The sequence below is a fragment of the Bombus huntii genome, chromosome 2 (assembly GCF_024542735.1).
Source record: "Bombus huntii isolate Logan2020A chromosome 2, iyBomHunt1.1, whole genome shotgun sequence".
NCBI classification, from domain to species: Eukaryota; Metazoa; Arthropoda; class Insecta; order Hymenoptera; family Apidae; genus Bombus; species Bombus huntii.
The window spans coordinates 14,396,620-14,418,274 of NC_066239.1; the positions used below are offsets into that span (position 1 = coordinate 14,396,620).

At 39.7% G+C, this 21,655-nt stretch overlaps 1 protein-coding gene across 6 annotated transcripts in view; it reads left to right on the plus strand.

Moving 5' to 3' along the window:
- LOC126873807 (teneurin-a) overlaps nucleotides 1–21,655 on the plus strand; it is a 703,125-nt gene that overhangs the window by 441,406 nt on the left and 240,064 nt on the right. For all 6 annotated transcript variants that reach the window (XM_050635059.1, XM_050635077.1, XM_050635068.1 and 3 more), the window contains one exon: nucleotides 16,644–16,719. In XM_050635059.1, coding sequence (XP_050491016.1) covers nucleotides 16,644–16,719 — 76 coding nt within the window. The remainder of the gene's footprint in view (nucleotides 1–16,643; nucleotides 16,720–21,655) is intronic.

Consider the following 21,655-nt stretch of genomic DNA (forward strand, 5'->3'; position numbering starts at 1 on the left):
CTGTGCCTGTTATTACTAACTGATATGAGTACTAATAAATACGTGATGTAATAATATAATAATATATACGTATAATCAGTCATCCTGTTACAGATAATAATTGTAAATTGATAGATAATAGTGAATAATAGTTTGAAAAATTATGTTCAGAGATTACTTAGATTAGAATTTCGTTTAATTTAATTTAGATTTGAAGAGGATATTAGTTTCAGTTATTCTTGAGTATGACGTATATCGGCTTAGTATTTTTATTTTTAGTAGTAAGATATCTTAGATGGAAATAATCTTATTTTAACTATCAATGAGCAGTAATAAAGATTTTAGAAATATTCGCCGTAGAAAGCGTTTCTCCTTACCGCCATGATAAAAGTAGAACAAACTACCGTTTATCCTTCGATAGTAGCGCAAGCGGACCACGATGAATCGAGCAAAGTTTCTATCGATCCTGCGAGACGGCTCCATCCCCCATCTTTCCTCTCTTACTGCAAAATTTACATGGATCCTGCGAGAATCTAGGTTCGTTTCTTTCCACGCTTTCCTTGTTTTCCCACTCGGAAGTTTTTATAAGGCGCACACACATTAAATCGCGAGACGACCGTCTGATTACCCACGAGGTCGCAACTGTTGAGAGTACTTGGAATACTCAAGAATATTACTATTATAAATTATAAATACTATCGCAGTTAGCAACAAACAAACATCGGAGACATTATCTCGATATAAAAAGTATTTGTAGCGGCACTCGACAACAAAACTTTCCAACAGTTTCGTCGGTACAAGTATCACCGAAGTGTAAGCGCCGACAGGCCTAATGAGCCATCAATATCCCTACGATCCTTCGCGCGTGATTTTTCGCGTAGAATCATCCCCTTCCGCTTCTTTGCAATTTGCCGCAACGACAAACCTTTATCACACAAACAAATAATACTGTTCCTTTTATCTTCACTAAGTGGCTTCAACTTGGATTAAGCATATCAAACTGAAAAGTAATCTAACAATGGTGTGAAACAGTTGACTGCGAAACAGTGGACAATCAGTGCTTATTGACAGTTTCGTTTCCCTGACATTTACATGTTATCTTCATACTATACTTACATGCTATATTTCTGACGAAACGTGCAAAACTGTAAACATTGTTTCAAAACACAATTATTATAAAATATTCTGTACATTATTAATGTTAATGAAAATGTACTATTACATTTCGTTAATCAGACGTAGCTTGTTGTTACTGTTATCTAATTTTCACCGATCACTTGAAAAATTAGTCGTATTATCGCCTTTTACATAAAATCAGCGGAGTGTGTTTACACTTTTGCACGTCACTGTATTTTATGGACTTTTAATTAAAATTCAATCGAGAAAGTATATCTATAATCTGGCCTATTAAAAACGATCTACCTAAAATACATTATTCATAACCGACAATAGTGCACTATAACACAGCATGAAGTCGAATGAATTCCAGAAAGTCCGTTTCCACGACAACGCCCAATTAACGTTTCCAAAGAAACCTCGTCACGAACGTTCATATAGGTTACCAAGCGACAATCGAGAATCCTTCAGCCATCGAATAAAGTGGTAAATATAATAGAAACTCGCTGGAAACTTTCTCCGTCTAACCTATATAATTCAGTGTCGAGAGCGTACGAGCGACACCAGCGAAGAGGACGCGGAAATCGCTAGAAAATATCGAAGCCTCGTTTCTCTAAAGCGCGCTTCGCACAATTTTTTTTTTTTTTTTTTCACCCCGTTTTCAGCACGGTGTTTCAAACGTTGGAATATCTTCGCTGATGGAATTCGCGCTGATGAATGAAAATTGTTCGCCCCGGCCGTATTGAATTACCCGCCGCGGCCGGAGATCGATCTATGAGATTAACAGTTCGGATTAAAACAACAACCAACCTCGATCGAACAAAAAAAAAAAAAAAGATGAAAAAAGGAGAAAAGCGCGAAAAAGAAAAAGAGAGGAACGGATGAAAAACGAAGGAAAAAAAGATATAGCGCGGAAAAAAATAACGCTTTGACGGATACGATTTATACAACGGCGAAACGAAATATTTAACGATTATATCGCTCCGTACGGAACGTATTGTTCGCGCGTCGATTGCGCGCCGCTCCCGACCAACTCGATAGGCGGCTATATTATGCGCTTGATGGGATTCCGCTTCTCCTATAAAAGTCATCCTTCCCTGGGGGTAAATATAAACCACTTTCCCCGTGGAAACAATGCCGCGGGGTGAGAAAAAAAAAAAGTACGACGTGTATTTTTACCGTCGCGTCGTCGTGTCTTCGTCGTACGTTCGCACGTTTCGTCCTACGATGTACCAAGTATTTAAAATGTGTTAATTCCGTTTGCGCGGAATTACGATACTCGTCAGAAGGAATGTAATTTGACGTGGTGCTAAAGATTCGTAATGTGTTACACCGTTAGCTAGATAGAGAGCTTAAGAATTTGTTTTCAATATTGCAGTAATTAATTTCGATTAGCTTTAAACGAGATCGCAATCTATCTATACACACTAAAGCAGCAACGATAATTTTCCGTGAGATTATGACTTGCTAACTAGTCCGACGAATCAGAGACTGGCCACTATCCTGGCGTTTCCATGAAACAGCATAGATTGAAATTTAATCTTCGCGTGTATATCTGATCTACAGATAATTGTACACGTCGTTATTTCAGAATTCCCTGTATCGCTGAATTACAATTCCGAAATGCTTGCCACTACGAACTAACATTCTCCATAGTGATATTATCTACGCGCACTATTCACGGCAGACCATCCTTCGCTTAGTAACGCTAATAACAAATTCCTCGTATTAAGAATATTATCAACTTCTTAAAAAATAACCTACAAATACATCACTTTTGACTCGACTGACACAAAACACGGGTCGCGTGGTATGCAAACGTTTCAAGTGATAGCTAATTATTAATCGATGATTTCCGAGTGATCGACAGCTGGCGGCGAAAGTAACGAACTCGCCCTTCCTATTTGTTGGGAACGATGAACAAGCAACGGGAACGGTTTAATGTGTAAAACTGCATTTAACTCGATTCCTGGGAAAATGGGTTGGCGCTAATAAGATTCATGCAGGACAAAAGCGGCCATGTAAAACAAGTTACGTGACGACCGTGACGCAAATGCGCGATTCGCCGGCAGCTGGCGCGACCAGAGGACGCTCGTTGCAATTTATCCACGGCCGTACACGAATTTGCCTCCTATATGTAATGCACACTGTTCGGCCCTAAAAGTAAATTCAGCATATCGATCCTTGCACTAGTAATTTTCCTTGTAATTCTACCGTATCGTTCCACCGTTTTTGTCCTTTTCATCTAAAATATTAAATTTAATATAATTATATATATAACATGTATCGTTATAATATTTAATAACGCGAGAATATGTTTCATAGAAATATCGAAATACGTGATACAGCTTGTAAAGCTAGGGTTGTACATAGGTATAGAGCGTAATTTAAATGGAGCTTTTAGAGTTTACTACCATTAATATGGCAACTGTGTTATAGCATTTTGGAAAATGATTACTAAGGGTGTAACCTCTCATTTAGAAGTTGCAGATTACATAGCTTAGAGTATTTTCTTTTTGCTCAAAATTTATCTATATACATGGAATTATTACTAATTAATTATTACTAACTTTAGAGACGAATATAATTAAACTAGGCACTCGGTATATCTACGTTTCTCATTTATCGCGCTCTTCGCTGTTACATCGACGATCGGTGGAAATAATTCGGAGGATGGCGAACGTATTAAAACGCTATCGACGAGTTAACCGGCCCGTTAAATCGTATAATCGTTTGTCTCCGACGCTAATTCACCGGTTGCTCGCGACTGCATTAACGAATCGCATCATTTGCACGGACGTTGTTTAAACGACTTCTCGCTCGACTCATTACATTAATGATATTTTATTCCGGCGCGGTGTGGCTCGTTTGTTCCTGTTCAATTTTGGAATAGCTTGTGCTTTATGCAGCCGCCACCGTCGTGATTTTTGGGGCACACCATGAGCGTTACTATTCATGGAACTTTCGTTACTTTCGAGGAACGTTGCGCCAGGTTTACCGTTAATTGCACGCCGGTAGGTTAATTAACTCGATTATGTAATTGAAAAGCGGCAGCTGGTAATTGTAACGAGCCATTACGTCGGCGTTGCTAATTTGAGTAGGTGACAAATATGACAATGATGTGGATATATGCGTTACTTTCGATACACGTAGTTGTTGACGACAATGAAGCTGTATTAAATTTTTAATCAATTACTCGTTCAAAGCTGTTGGAAGGTGTACACTTTGTTCTACTCCATCGCTGACCCTTTTGGATCATTCGCATTCCTGGCGAAACTTCACACGTACATTTCTCCAAAATAGATATTCATTTTTCCTGAGAAATCTATTAAATATTGAACTTAAAATTTGATTAACTATAACATACGAAAGAGTTCAATAAGTAACAGAATTAGGCGTGAACATAAATAATACAATTTACCTATAGAGAGCTGAATTTTATTCCGAATTTTGTGATTACTATATTATCTCTTATTTGATCTATTTTACGCTTTAAAAAAAAAAGAAAATCAGACAAGAAGCAAGGAGAGCGCATATTATGGAAGGATTCAATCAGAAGGATATTCGAAAAGACAAGAACACTATCACGCCTCAAGCGGCAGTTAGCCCTAACGAACGAAGGAGGAACGACAGCTACTTCCGACTCGTTGCAGCACGGCGATAACGGGAAAATTGGTACAGTGTCGAAGAGAGGACGAGCGGTTCGAAATAACCACGGCTGATTATCATTCGCTTATCGTTTTCATAATTAACATATTAGGAAGAAGTTTCTTGACGGAGGAAGCAAGAAGGAACGAGATAAATGGGGACGGGGCAAGCGGCGGAAGAGAGCGTACAGAAGTAATCTGGACGGGGGCCAGAAGCTAATTCCCGTAGTTTGAGTTGATGAAGAGAACGAGACCATTCCGCTGCGAAGCTAGTTAAAGTTCAGCCACTTCTATTTCCGGTTTTACTCCTAATAGCGGGCACTAAGCGCGAACGTGTACGCACGCGGACACCTACCGTACGTATCAACGTATGTACGTATGAACACGACGTGAACCTCACTACACGGCTGGATATTTCGATCTGCGAGCTGGATAAGAAATTTTGGTAAATTGAATGACCGTAGATGATGTAAATCTACTGGACGATGATAATTAAATTTTGGGTTTGCAAAGGTATGACGAGGCTTCAGAAGGTTGCGGCCGAATCAATTTATTAACAATTCGCGAAACTATGTGAAATACATATTAAAATACATATTAAAAATAAGGAATTTGTGTCGCGAGATTAAATAGCTGATGTCAAGGTTTCGTTAGGTTCCTCCTTTCGGAAGTTTGACAAGGTTTGAGCAAGTGATTTCAGAACAGAAGGTCCTATCGCTATTTTCCTCATCGACCAAGAAACACACAGAAGTCGGTCTCCTTTAAGTAGTCTCCGGGAATATCACGGAAGCGTATCTCGACGAACAGTTTCAAGCTGTCTCATCCCTTAGCTTGTGGATCTCGTATCAGGTTAGAATCAATTATTTCGAGGCACAAACGTCTAGACCCGTATCGATCCGTCTCGAGCCTGGAACGATACGTCGGCAGATCCTGTACTAATAAACATTCATTAGTCGCCAAACCGATAGGATCCTGAGGATATTGGCAACGAGTACGGTTGCTGATGCACGACAGAGGGGTGCGAAACGGGCAAACGTTTGTTGACAGAGAAGGGAAAGTTCGTTCTCTTTCTGAATGGTCGTCTTCTGTGATATATGATGCGAGATGGATCGTTTCAATTAACTGTTGTCGGCAAAGACCAATCTGTCCGATTCTATAAAGCCGAATAATTTGAATAGTGTGAAACTTTTAAAGCCTGTTTGGTGTTTGTTTCTTTGATGACAATTTATCCAATTAAAAGAGTTTCAATAATTGTATTGGCTAGATCGATTTTCCAAATTCAATTATAGCTGTGTTTTAACACGTCCAAGCAAATAGATGTTGCAAAAATTGACAGGTTAAATTTTTGGTAATTGGGTTTCTATAGACGATTACTGTGATTGTATTGGTCGCATAGATAGATTCTGAGCGGCATTTTATCAGAAAGTAAAACTATTTGCGGTAGCGAAAGGGCGCCACAAGCGCTCCACAAGATCAGACAGGCTAAATCGAGATATACGGTTGATCTTATTGCAAACGGGCTTTGCGGAAGCCTCGGTTCCTTTGTGAACAGTCGGAGATTACTGGTTGTCAGTTGCTGTTGGGCTACGAGATCAGAAGTGGAAAGGAATCGGTGCAATGCCTCTCTGTGGATTATTACCGAGCTTGCGCCACCGCGAAGCGGCTGAATAATGAAACGATGTTTGTGAAACTTAATATCGATGATTTTGTGACAATAATCAGAGAAGAAAAGTGTGCTGGATTTCTCTAAAAGTTATTTCGAAAGCGTATAAACTTCCTTCAATTTCGCCCCTACGTTTTCAACGAGAGAATTTATTTTACCTATCTGCCTTCCTATTATATTCGCTATTTCCCATTTTCTCAACTTGTCGCAATGGAAGAAATTCAGTTAGAGAAATGAACGATAAATGAGTGTTGAGAATTGTGGATCTTAATCGCCGAAATAAATGTATAGGAACATTCAGATTACATTTAGAACTGATATCAAAATAGTTTCACATTCATTTAATATGTGATTTACAAGATATTCGTCGATACATATTTGCACGCGTCTCAGTACTCTCTTTGTCTCGCCATCTTCCTCACCACACTACCAACGCAACAGTTGCATTCTTCTGTCTTACGAGACGCTGTGCACACACCTACTCCCACACACTCATACTCATATATGTGTGTCACTACTACGCGGTTAATCTAGTATAGCACACAAAATTACGCATATCTCATAATAAGAATTAAATATCCAAGAAAATAACCTAAGCCCTTCGCACAGTTTCCCTGGTAACATGGCAAACATGCAGGAATCGGTGTACCAGCAGCATCTGAATCCCTTTGCAGCGAGAACCAATGCAACAACAATTTCCGTAGCAAGAAACGCTGTTAATAGCCCGCGAAGCGCGAGAAACGCAGTCCCGACGGCATTTACGTCCGCCGCTAATTGCACCGCAGCTCGCCAGTCCGCGGCTTCGGACGACCCGTTCCCAACTATATTAATCCATCCACACGCTATTCACGCAAGAGAGAGAACAGCGTAGAGAGGGTGTGGGACAAGAAGCTTCCAATGGAAGCAACGATCGTCGATTAACCACAGGCGGCAGCGGTCGTCAGACAATATCCGCGGCTCTTCACCAAGTACTCTCTGTTAACGATCATAACGCATCATGCAAACCTATAAGGGGTAAAGCGGCGATCAGGATGCCTGGGCACGCACCCTCTTGGATTACCTTCGCCGTCCCCACGGCCCGTTGTTTCCATTGGCCGGCCGGTTTTCGTTGCACGATGCACCACGATGGTTTACCCTTCGTCGTCGCCGCCATAGTTCGGTCCTCTTCCATCGTCCCTACCCTTTCAAATCCCGCAATCGAGTGGCAGACTATCGGGAATCGCCCTAGATCGCCATTATCGTTAATCAAGCTGGTGTTTACGGAGTCTTAAGCGGCGCTGTTTGCGCCGCGAAACGCATCCTGCCGCCACGCACACTAGCGAGACGCGCGTTTTACGAGCGGATAGAATGAAGAAGAACGACGAGGTTACGTGTCGATGCGGGATATGGCGGAAGATGGCGGAATTGAGTTGCTGCAGGTCGCTTCAAGTGACCTTTAACGTTTAATATCGAAGGAAATGGCACGGGGCGTGGAAAAATTATAGGTGAAGGGGCTTACAGGTGATTCTGTACTCTTCAAAATAAGTTACTTTTTATTCTTTATACAAGATGGTTCCAGCAATTCAGTTACACTATGTTTATTTCAAGCGAGAATAACGAAAAATTGTGAAGGAAAATTTTCCACCATTTAACAAGCTTTGAGAAATTTCCCCGTTAGATTGAGCAAATATAATGGACCATAATTTGTATATAGACATTATCGCTGATAGACAAACTTCGTTCATGACGTACGAACGTTCACACAAACTTCTACGCAATTGCCGCATTCCAATTTATTCCAGAATTTAAGCTCACGTGTTTTGAAACATCCTGTAAACGTGCTGGGAGATCTACCCGTGGAGAAAAAGGTAACCGTCGCGCTCCAGAGATTCCCTGGCGGACAGCCAAACACCCAACAACCAAGAAACCCTTAGACTCAACTGTATCCACTCCATCCATGGACCTAGCCATCCAGCTCTCCTCTTTTTCCCTTTCCGTATCCGCTATCTCTCTCTAGCCACCGATCCCTCCACCTGCTGGCCTCCCAGTTCTTTGCTCGCATCTCTCGCTACCGAAATTCCATTTTCTAACGTGCAACGCTGCTCTCTCCACCTCCGCTTCTTCTTGCACGTCCTTTCGACTGTCACTCCAACTGCTCGCTATCGCGTCGGTTATCACTCTCGTATCCACCGCCTCTATCCTTTCTTTCACTTTTGATTCTCTCCTCGTTTCGTTTCGTTTCCACTTGCTTCTCTACTCTTCCATTCTCTCGTTGAGGTAGATTCCTGCATTTCCTTAGCTAACAGGATTCGATCGCTCTTGTTAAGACGGTGCGCGACACGATCGGGTCATGTCACTTTGGTAGAAGACGATGTTCCAGGGTGTGCGGTATAAATTTACTAACGAAACGTACTTTTCGACCGACAAAATTGATACAATGAAATTGTACGGTGAATTTCAGTGAAAATTCTATCTTTTAGAACTAAAGAATTTCTGCAAAATGCATCGATGAACAAATATAAGCGCAGTAAGATAATCGGTCGTACGATCGATGGAACGAAGCAGCCCGTGTCATTAACCGTACTGGTGCATCGACCCAGTTGTTGCCGCGCCATTAGCGGATAATGACACTTTTTCGAGCGGAAGTAGACTAGCTAGATCGGCGTCGATCGTTCCGCCCGTTTGGTTGCGAACGTCTTCGAACGTTGTTACTATTTGAACGAAGGATAAAGTGTCTTGAGGATGGTTTCATCGAGTCAGAGATCACCAACCTTTATTTTGAACGATTTTATTTTTACACGAGATTCTATGAATCGGGATATTTGGAGTTAATGTACTTCCTAAGTAGAGTTCAGGAACTTTACAGATTTCTAATGGCCATACGTAAATACATCGAATTATTCAAGCCGAAATTACATATTTATATTTATATTTCTTGATCTCCAAGCTTCCATATAAAAATCTAAACTTCCAAAGGCAGAAATGTTCTCTTCGACCGATTTAACAATCGTTTCCCATGCAACGATTTTCAATTTTACGGAAACGAAGAAAATATCGATCGAGGCAGCGTTAAGATGACGAGCCAGCGTTTCTAACAGCGGACGTCGCGATTTTTCACGGTGAAAATCGGCCGGAACACGAAACCACCGACGGAACTGGCAATTTCATCGAGTCGAGCTTAAACAGTCACGCGAGATGATTGATCTTCCCTCCCGTTGCCGATACGTTCGTTCTCCTGAAAGAAAAAAGAGGAAAAGAAAAAGGAGGGGGGAAAAAATAGTGTCAATCGTTCGCGATGTTCTGCATCCAACGGCGGACAGTTTGATCGATTCGAGGAGCGTGCTCGAACGGGTGCAGTGAATTTCGGCGTTTCAAGCGTGCATCAATGTGATATTGGCCGAAAACGGGTAGCTCTTTCATAATATTTCCTGAATTTGTAGAGTGAAATAGAGAAGACTGGTTTGAGCTTCAAGAGCATGAGATTTTATTGCGCGACGACTAAAGGGAATTTTGGACGATGTTTAGCGAGGAGCAGGATTATTATACGAGTGGTCTGGGAATTTCTGATCGTTGCTTAATTTGTAGAATAACGAGCAGAATTCTACGCATGAACAGTAGTTTGGATCACAGATTGACGTGTATTAGTTAAAGTTTTTCAAGCTTTTGAAAATTTTCATACCAGTAAATATCGTTCTACCTTAATATTCAGCCAAGAGAAATATGTTTGTTAATAATTCTACTGTAAATAATCACCAAAGAAACACGAGAAATTTGCAATATTAGAAATTGCAATGTGTACTCTCTTCGGAGGAACGTAAAATATCCACTACATCATACTCGTAGCGCAATTCATCTAAAGAAGTAGCAAACGTTCAGGAACAAACAAAGACATCTACGATGACAACCCGCAAGATCGATGAAGGATGTCAAAGACATAACCAGCGCAAACACAGTACAGCATGAAAATTTACACACGTGCACGATCAGAATTCCTTTCGCGCGGATTCGAAGGCGAATAACGGTAAAACGACCAGCCGAAAATACCGACGCATTTGAGGACGCTCAAGCGCGCCTTTCTCCCCTTTCAGAATCGTTTTTCAGTCGGCAATAACATTCCAGGAAAAAAACAACCACGTAAAGCACTCCTCCTTCGCGAGCAACCGAACGCTTCCCAACGAAACGAACTACCAATGACGACGAAAATCACTTCTCTACCACTGGTCAAAGGAAAATACGAAATATCGAAGCACTTTTTGATTGTTTCTAGCTATGTTCTTCGTTCTATTGCCATGATTGCGCGATCTGTATCAACTCTATGTACAATAATGTACATGTAAGGCATGTTAAACAAACAGAAACGTAAAAGTAAATTGAAGAAATATTGTATTTCAACGAAGAAACTTCGATATTCAGTCTAAACAGAATTATATTTTTGCAGAAATTGCAGATAAACTTTTATACGTAAGTGTATAAATCTGATGGCTAGAAGGAAGCTCATTCGTTGAGCACTTTCGCTTAACTTTGTTCTTCTTCGTGTAATTCGAACGCTTATATATTTATACAGGGTGGTTGGTAACTGGTGGTACAAGTGGAAAGGGGGTGATTCTACGCGAAAAAAGAAGTCGAAAATATAGAATAAAAATTTTTCGTTCGAGGCTTTGTTTTCGAGAAAATTGACTTTGAATTTTCGCTCGGTACGCGTGCACTTTATCACGTCTCGTTATAACGGATCTCACTGTAGATCGTTGTCTCGATGGAAAAATTAAAAAATTAAAAAAAAAAATTTTTATTCTATATTTTCGACTTCTTTTTCCGCGTAGAATCACCCCCTTTACGCTTGTACCACCAGTTACCAACCACCCTGTATATATTATATGTTTAACGAGCGGTTCTTCTTCCAGCTATCATTTACGAATTAATTGCACATCGCACAAATATTGAGGTTTGTTAGTATGGCATGTCTGTCATACGATTGAACAACCAGCGTTGGACTAAGAGTTGCTGGTACTTCATCAGAAGATGTCTTTTGCGGCTATGTAGTTTTTATTTGTTAGAGCGCTTACATTCTTTGATGTAACTCAGACTGTCTTACATTTTCCATTTAAATACGTTTTTAGTGTCCATTTGCCGGGAATGAGAGCTCCGAGCACTCTCTTGTCGTATTATGTGAAACAGGATTGGACGAGTGAGCAGGAAGCTGAAGAATTAAAGAAAAAAAAGCAATTTGAAACTGGTAATACTGAATCGCATTATAAGTTTCACGCATGTACTTAACGACTCGTTTTCGGTAGTTTTTGCGCGGCGTTACGGCTGTTTACGTGCGTGAAATGACCGGTGACCGCGTGTCTGACGCGCAACAATTTATGCTCGTTGTTACAAAGGGCGGCGCGTTCTAGCTCGATCTGTCACAGTGTCTCTCGCGTGCAACGATCAAAGCCTTTGATCTCGACCTGGACCCTCCGTCTGCAAATGACGCCGTAATTTCGATCGCAGCTGCGAAGGTACGTAAGGTTCAGTAGTTCTACATTCCTCTGATCGGCCCTCTATCGGTTCGCGTAACAAACATCTCGCGATTCTGACAATGGACTCCTCACGCCGTGTTACGTCTTTGCGTCCACTTACGCGCTGCTTTGAGAGTGAAATGTGTTTAACTGGATTGTTTGATCCCTGCAGAATGGCCAGCATGATTTGTGACATTATCGAGAGACAGCTGTGGCTGACAGTGTCGACTAGAAATGACAGTTTCACATGGTATATGTATTATAATTGACCATATTATTTTTGTGCAAATACTCGTAATACGTAGCTTTCCGCTTGCTTCACTATCAATTATGCGTTTTTCCATTTCTCAGATAGAAAATAGAATGAACAAAGGTTAATTTGTAGCTAGATCTAGTAGAATCCAGTAGAAATTCAGGCATAACCTTAGGTGCAGGTTTGCAGGACCTTTTCATATCAAATGTTTCATGATTTCTGAACAAATTGAATCGTTGAACAAAGTAGCAAGGCTAATCGTCAGTTGTTCGATTCGTTATTTGTTCAAGGTCGAAATTATCGCGACTGAATATCTCAAATAATTGATCAGAAAAAAAGATGACCGCGATCGTTAGAGTCAGCGCAACGTGCAAAACTATGCCAAGTTGGTAACTACTGCGTGTGATTTGCATAAGCAAATTTTACGCGGCATAAATGTTTCAGCGAGTCGTAAATTGGATTAAGCGAACTCCGTGGAAATTAACCGTACAGTTTTTAGCCAGTGCAGCGATGCTGCCTCCGCGGACTCGAGGTGTTTGCTAAGATCATGTTTGTTAAGTCAGCGTGCTCGCGCGTACGCACAACCTGCTTCTCAGGTTTGCTCTTCATAGTTCGTAAATTCTCGCCGTATGAAAGAACAATATCAGGAACAGTACGTGCACATGATCTCGCGATTAGTGAATGTGCAGTAGTAGCTGGTACGTACGCGGTATCTACATATATCATTGAATATAGCGAACATTCTGTATATAACGATATACGGTATGGGATATCTCACAGAAGTATGCTGATTAGAGATACGAAGCAAGTTTGTCTTGGTCCATTACTAACCGGCTAGGCTTTAGCAGCGTTAAATTTTTAAACAAATTTGCAGAAGATACTGTATCGTGAAAATTAATAATGCTAGTCAGAATTGAAAATAAAAATTATTATATCTGATAGTTTACTCTAAAGACTGTTTAAACATTTACCATATGTGAAATTGTTATAAGATAAATTATACAGAAATTAAAACGAACTGCGAAACAACTGCATCTTCAAGATATTAGAAAACGACCAATGCGTACGAACGCAGTTCGATGAGTTGTTAGTAAACACGAACAGGCTGTGAACACAAGGGAGTAGTATAATTGCACTGTACAGCTGCACGAATGGTCCAGTTGCATCGGATAGCTTGTGCAGTTCTTATCACGGGACTGTTCGGTACACACGTGTGACTTGAAAGTCAACACGGGGGGGAAACAATCGATATGCACGTTCATTGTAATATCTACTCAAATAACAAACAAGATATTTCGTTGGAAATACATGTTTGATAGGTGTTATCTAGATGGTCAATTCTGACTCACATACTTCAGTCAATGTGGTACCAATGGTCTTTAAAATGAAGGTCATTTGTTCATCACTGTAGAGATCACACTGACTTATTTTGATCGTAATCAAAATAATTGATATCATTGGTTGATAATATCGTAAACAAAGTTATATACAAATAATAGGAATATTAGCTTGTTAATTTAGAAGTCTAAAGGAACATCAACAAAATATTATTTGCTAGTAGTAATATTTATTCTTCCAAAGGATATCTATTTTTTATTGTTAAACATCTATTATTGGATATCTCGTATTTACGGATACGGATCAAATAATTTTTTACTTCTCTATTTACAAAGTTTCATTAAAATCCGGGAGTAAAACATTTTATGCGATTCTCTTGTCAAATATTTTCTCTCATTCCAGAATACGAATAAAATTTTTCGAATAATATTATGTGCTCTATCCTCTGCACAGAATTCCACATTTTATTTCCAAATAACCTTCTATCTAGCAGTATTTTATTTCCTTCTCAAATATTTTTTGTCATTCATAATATTATGCGCTCCATCGTCTATGGAAAACTCGATATTTAATATTCGAATAATTTTCAAACGTTCGATAATTTCCATATATATCCTGGTGTGGACTAGTCAAATTTAAGAACGTTCTTGTCCAGCAAGATGGCGCGCGCGCGCGCGCAAGTATTCTGCTTTTGGTAGTTCGTAAATCCTGGAGATTCGAAAAGAACAATATCGCGACGACGATTCGTCATGCTGTTGTGTACCGAAGCGTGCCCTGAGGATCCAGAGAATTTCGTAAAAATCCTGGAACGCGAGGACAGTGACGAATTGCCGGGCAGATAAAGGGGCGAAAGACGTCTTGAAACAACCTTGCCTCCGGTCCGATGAAGACGAAACTTTGCTGCGTCGAAGCGCAAGAAGGAACGTTAACCTCCTTTCTTCTGTTCGCTAATGACTCGCCGTTCAGCTTCAGTAATTTTTTTCTTTCTCCAACCAAACTTCTTTGTTTCCTTTTTTTTTTCTTCTTTCCTTTTTTCTATCCCCTGGTTTCAACGTTTGGTTTAATTGGTAATTTCAAGAAGAGACTTCAGACTTGAACTCTGGTATTCTATTCTTCTTGTGATGGGTGATGGGTGATGTGTTTAGGTGTTTGCAGGAATGATTTCATGAAAATCTGTTTTAACTCGCAAAGTTCATAACAATTGATACATTACTGTACTTAGGATCATTTAGAACTTTACAATAATGATCTATGCATGTATCTTCTGATGCTTGACGCATTGCTCGTTATTTTTTCCGCATAAACAAAGAAACAATCTACCTAACCTCACCACGCCACGCGTCCTAACCTCCAAAATCAGTTCCTCTCAAGCACTGGTGTTACCACTGAACTCTACGTAATTTAGAGTTCAGTGGGTGTTACCGACCGAGGAACGAAAGGTAAGACGATCGACTTAATCCATGGAAAGCGTTTATGGTGTTCTGAAGACAAAAAGTGCAGCGGCTGATTTGGTCCGATCGATGGAAGAACGTCAGTAGCAGCTACATTAGTTATGAAGTCATTAACTATACAGATAAAGGGAACGTCAGTTCGCAATGTTCCACGAACTAGAATATGCATGACATTTCGAGCCGCTGTTGGCTTCCTGGGACTGTGCATGAAGGAGGGCAGAATTGAATTGCAACGTCAGACTGACATCGACCGGGAAAGAAGGCTTAAAAATTAACCAGCAGATCCGACTCTCGGTGCGCTAATACGCGTTTCGATGCAGATTTCGTGGCGCTGTTGTTGCTTTTCTTGGTTATATCGATGTACCTCGTGTTTAATAATACGATACTTTATGCTCAAATGGATATAGTACTTCTTGCTTCGAATGTAAGGGCTAAGGGAATTTTGAATGACATTGGATGCTAGAAACCACTACGCCAAGGATTATAGTATGTATAATAAATAAGCGATGTGTATTCGTTTATGTACGTTGACATCAAAGAATATTAAAGAAGTATGAAGAGATGTTTGTAGATAAAAATTATCTGGGAATACTCTCACAGCTCTGTGCTGTAAGGTATACTTTTCGTTTGATGTTTCGTAGATTGCAATATACTGATATTATTCCTTGAAGAGGATGATATAGGTTTCTACGAACGGTGAGTGAGGTTAGGAAACTTTATGGAATCCTAACCTCCATTCTATACTGTGCTTCTTTATTATATCATACTAAAATGGAAATATTTCTATAAAATAAATATAATCTTAATTCTCAACTGTAGAATGACATTTCGGGAGTGTTATTGTACATTGATGATATAGGAAAACTATGTTGAACCTAATCTATAAGGGGAAGCAAGTACACCTTTAGAACGGTCTGCGTAAGCTCGTAAGGAACCGCGGAACTATAATTCGTGAACACTGGGGTAAAAGTCTGGCGACTCGTATCTAATAAATTCAATTATCTCGTGGCGGCAACGTAGGTCAAGTTGCTGCTACTAGCGAAGATCAGCCGCTATGTCGTAACTTCTGACGCTTGCCCCCGCTAACAAGACGCTAGTTACGTGGTCGTTACTTTTACGGAAGTTGCTCGTTGTTAATCTATAACGGCGGAAACGCAGGCCAGCGTCGGGTTTCAGTTAAGTAGCTGATTTTCTTCGCCTCGTTACCGGCCTCGTTACATTTCAATCGAGCCAATTCTGCGTGCCGTAACGCGAGAAATTGTACGTCGCTGCACTGGTTAAATTATCATATAGTTCGCCAGCAAATCAAAGATTCCTAGCTTTCCTAACTTGCTCGGATTTCTAAATTAAGTTCTATATTATTTAACGTTTAGAATGGTAAAATATATTTGCAATGGATTGTATTTAGGGAAGTTGGTACTTGAGAATTTAGAAGGAAAGGTTCAGAAATTTACAATACAACGGGTAGATCTATCGTGGACTATACACCCAACGATAGTGGTTAAATTATAGATTGGTTAACTGTACAACAAATCACGATATGTATTTTGCGAATCACAAAATTACAAATTTCTACTCTTTCGTCGATCCTATTTCTATAAGTTCAGCTCTCGTAACTTTGCCGCGCGTCTAAAATCGTCCCAACATTCACAAAACTGTTCACCTGAATTAGTTACAATAGGATGGATTAAACACGTTTCCGTTTGTTTGTTACAGAGTACTTGATGTCAGGGAATCCACGGAGCTACCCGGCCCGGTCCCCAGGGGTCGCTTCCACTCCGACCGTAACCAGGTAAGTGGTAGTAGGAGGTAGACGCGACGAATTTCCCACGCGAGATCTCGATCGAGAGCGTCGCCCGGCGCATCCATATTCGAGAAGGCAATAACACAGATTTCCGCGTAAGCCAGATCGCGTAAGCGGATTTTTCGCGCGGCCGCCAACAAATCCACGAGACTTATCGGTTTACCTAGTTGCCGGATTTCGCATGGTTGAATTAAGCCACGAAAAATCGACCGTGTTGTTGACTCTGCTTCGAAAACGCGTCCCTCGATCCGTCCCGAGGAACATGAAATCAACCGACTCTTCTCTGCTTCGCCGTTACGATCGATCCAATACGAATCATTTACGATTTTTCCCGAAATACGACCGACAATTTGAAATTGATTTGGCGTAGGAGGCGCAGGTGTACTTCGGACAGTCGATTATAGAATTAAGTTGCTTTCAAACTGGTTCTTTTCGTCCCCCAATTTTTTTTTTTTTTTTTTTTTTTTTTGTTAGAATTCTTGGTAGGGCGTGGTGTGATCAGTTTTCGTTTGATCTATTAAAGTACGCCATTTCTTCATTAAGATGAAAGAATCACGAAAGAATATACAGAATATACAGAAGGCGGTCATGAAAGAAACAGATTGTTCGTAAATAATCTTCACTTGTGTTAAATTTTCGTTGTCAACTTGTTAAAGCAATAGCGTTATCGAAATGTATTGTGAAAAGAAAAACACTACTTGGCAGGAGAGGTTCGCTATTGACTGAAGAGGAGGAAAGAACACTTGCCGTGACCGTATGGAAGAACATTGTCATTGATTTATTAAAGTGTCTCAACGTTTTATACTATATTTCAAATATATTCCAAGATACAAATGGTACAACTCTCGCAAGTAGTTGTACTTAACTAAAATAAGTTTTGTCCTATGGCTGTATAAACTATTATTCGTTTGTTACTTTATCTTATATTTCTTCTTTTCTGCCTAAAGTCTGAATATTCTGTCACTTGGATATATCGTACATATCAAATGATATTTCTGTGAGCCACTGTATATCCTATCCTACAGGATACTACAGTAACGAAGAAAAAAAACTAGCGAATAGTCAACATAACAGCATTCAGGGATTTGATGTTAATTTAACGCCAGACGCGTCCAACTCGTTCAACACTTGGCTGGTCTGTAATACGAGCTACGATATTAGCGACGTGAAAACAACGGTATCGAACCGCAGAAGTGCCATTATCCACCGCGAGGCTGTCGTTTACTGTCTCTCTAACGATTACAAATCTTTGGCTGGCCACTTTCGGCAATTAGCGAGTCATTAACGGTTCCCTGAGCTCGCGTTCGCCGTGCCAATAAAACCGACGCACGAAACCAACGCGACAATTTCGAATTCGCCAACGGCGATTCTTCCAAACTCTGGTGGCTCGTGGAATTTTAAAAGAATGGAGAAGTTGAGAATATTCAAATCATTCGGTTGAATAGAGCTCGAACGTGATCGGAAGAGCAATAACCGCGAATAAAATTATCGACGAACGGACAGGGACGACGATTCGAAGACATTTCGATTCAAATGAATCGAACTTTTAAAATATTTAGTACGTCGTCCTATGGATCTCCCCTCCATTTTATGGGGTGTCCTTCTTTCTTTGCTTTCGTAGATTTGTTCGTCGTTGACGATGCATATCGAATTAGGCCGCTATTTATTTTGTGTCGTTACTTTTATTGCGCTTCGAGTAGATTTATTGGTTTTTTAGATTTCTAGAGTATTTTTCCTTAGGAAAATTGATGGAAAACTGTCGAGTAAGAATTTTAGTGCGTAATATTGTAGCTTTAAAAATAATGTCGAATTTGTAGAAGAATTCGAAGTTTGGTTTTATTAATATTTTTATTATTATATATTTATTAGTTATATTTTATCGTATGAGAATAAATATTCGTGCACTGAAATAAATTCTCGGAACTCTGTGTTCTATGCTCTGGAATCCGGAATATAGTACGTTGATCAATTGATATTAAAATTTAAGATTCTGAAACGTTAAGGGGTTAAAAATGATCATTTATATACTACTTTTATGTTATTTTTAGCCGCTGAACATGGTAGGAAAGTTTGTATAGAAACCTGTGGGATACTCCGTATACGTATTGGGAATATTCCAATAGTCGAAGCTGTAGCATATAATATTATGTACATATAATGGAAACGTTCCAATGCATTAAAAACAGAGGATCATTGAGTAAATATTAGATCGATGCGTATATGAGATGTCGTTTCTTTGAATTTGATGGGTCAATGCCGCTCATTAAATTTTATCATATCATCACGCGTTATCAGCCAAGTTAAGAAATATGAAATTTATTCTGACACATATATATCGAATTTTAATGAGTTTTGTAATAGCCTTCATTATCAACTTTCATAAATAAAATGTACATGATATTTAACAACGTATGAGAATGTTATTTCATAAATTATTTTATAAATATGATAATTTTTTACAAATTTCATAATTTTGCCAGCCATATAAATCATTATATACAATATATATATATATATTATATATATATATATATATATATATATATAGACAAGCATGAAAACAAATTAATTAATTTCCTTTTCTGTTTGAGAAACAACGAACCTAATTTAGTCTCTTAAAAAATTGTTTAATGAAAAACAAAAGTTCGTGCAGGGTGGCGTGCATGATTTTCCACTGGATGTACAAATTTCATATTCTTATTGTTTCCCTGATATTTCACAGAAGAGTAATAGTCCGAGAGGAATGAATTTGCGCGCCGTTTAAGTGATATTTAAGTACGACTTAATGGAGTTATACTCGCGTTTAAACGGATGCAGTGTGAAACGAGGTCACAGCCGAATGATTCTGAGCAAACCTGTTTAATCGTGCGGTTTATGTAGTTTTTTTCAACCGGAGAAACGGCGCGAAAAATGATCCCTTCTCGTGTAATCGAACTCGTCGTTTCAATCGATTAAATATTAATTCCCACTTTTCGACAGTCTCCTACAATCCAAAAATAACCTACTTGTATGGAACAGAGTAAATTTCGAAATATTTGTTCGAATGTAACGAATACTCGGAAGAGAAATAACAACGAAAAGTTATAAATATGAAAAAAGAAAATATACGTACCAGTAAAAAAAAAAACAAATTCAACTTAGATAACCGTTACCAATAACGTGATATAATCCGTATAGAGTTCCAATGAACCATTCACGATTTCACCCCCTATACATCGGCCATTTCTGCTCCACAATATCCAGCTCCATTATTCGATCCACTAGGTTCACCAAAAACCATCTACGAAAAGCATTCTCTGGTCAAATTAAATTCCGTTCCTTCCAGCGATATTCGTAAATCGAGTGATGCCGTAAAAACATCGGTCCCGAATCTCGATGTCTCGTGGCTCCATCTGCGCGGCGAATAATTCCAACAGCGAACTCGCGAAACTTTCTTTTTTTTTTTTTTTCTTCCACCTCGTTCCACCACGAAAAATAGTTGGGCCATCGTCGAACAATGGCGGCCTTTACCGGCCTCCCCTGACTCTCGTACATTTTTTTTCCTTTCCTCTCTTCTTCGGAGACGCGTTCCAGCCGGGGTTGAAACGTCGAAGAGAGGAAAGGCCATCCGTGTCACCGGAAACGACGGGTCAGCGAGACGGAAGGTACTCTGTTGCTGAGGCAACCGGCAGCCGAAAGGACACACGCGTGTCCCTCGCCAAAGGTTTCATCCTTCCTCCCGCTGTTCCACCGCATCCGTCGGTCCTAACCTCACTTCGTGTCTCTTTTTTTCTCTCCACCGCTTTCGTAGAACGTGGATCGTTAACGACTCTCGCTGTTCAAGCCAGAGAGTGGTAATGATCATTGATGGTGTCTCTCGTGCTGCGAATTCCTTTACAATTCTTCCTTACAATTTGCTTGATCTTGACGACTAGAAGTTTGCTAAGATATATTAATGCGATTCGCAAGTCAAACTCTCGCTGCGAGGATAGGTTAGGTGAAGTCTGACTGAGAAACGGATTTTACGTGGCTATTTCACATAGGGTGTTTCCGAAATCCTACTACAACCGAGAAGAACGTGATTCTGTACGTAAAAGTCGAAGATGTAAGATAACATTTGTCTCGTACGACGCGTTCCGTCTTTGTATATAACCATTTTCATTGTTTCGCTGTCTAGAAATGTCTCATATATTTTTGGATATATTTTCTATAGTTTATGAAAGGGATTATGTATCGAATGACAGAACTTGGAAGTAAAATATTATTCGTTAATTAAATATGCAAAACCTTGTAAAATAACGTAACGTGTTTTGATGCGTTATTATCCTTTCCAAACAATGGCGCAACCATACTTTGAATGCGAACGAGTATATTCATGTTTTACAGGAAAGTAAACACATTCCTTCGTGAGAATAAACACGTTGCCGCCAAACCGCCTGCACGTACTTACGTAATTCGTTATATTATTTCAAGAAGTATTTCTTTACCTCTGTCGGTTTTATACTACAAATGGTTTCTTCTAACTTTTCTGCATAAGCTGCACGCAATAACTAAAATACCTTTGAAATTTACCTCCTCTTAACGTTATTCACATACAACAAACATCATCGAAGTTAAGTTAAAGAACGAAGTTTCCTGTTAGCTTTCGAGAACTTTCGTCTACGGAAAATTGCCAGTGTTTAAATTGTGTATCGCGTTTGTATTGGTATTCACATTTACACGATACCAAGATGAGACACTTTAGATTTGCAAAATTCAGAGGATAATTTCCAATATAGACGTCGATGTAACCATCTTCTGTTTCAATACGATCGAACAAAGGCAATCGTCGTTAGCACTTATCACATATTAACTGAAGCAATTTCGCTAAAAGAACCTCCGTCCGCACTCGATCGAAAGTAAAGCCTTTGGATTTTTCTCTTTTCCCGATCGTTGCCGCACCTTA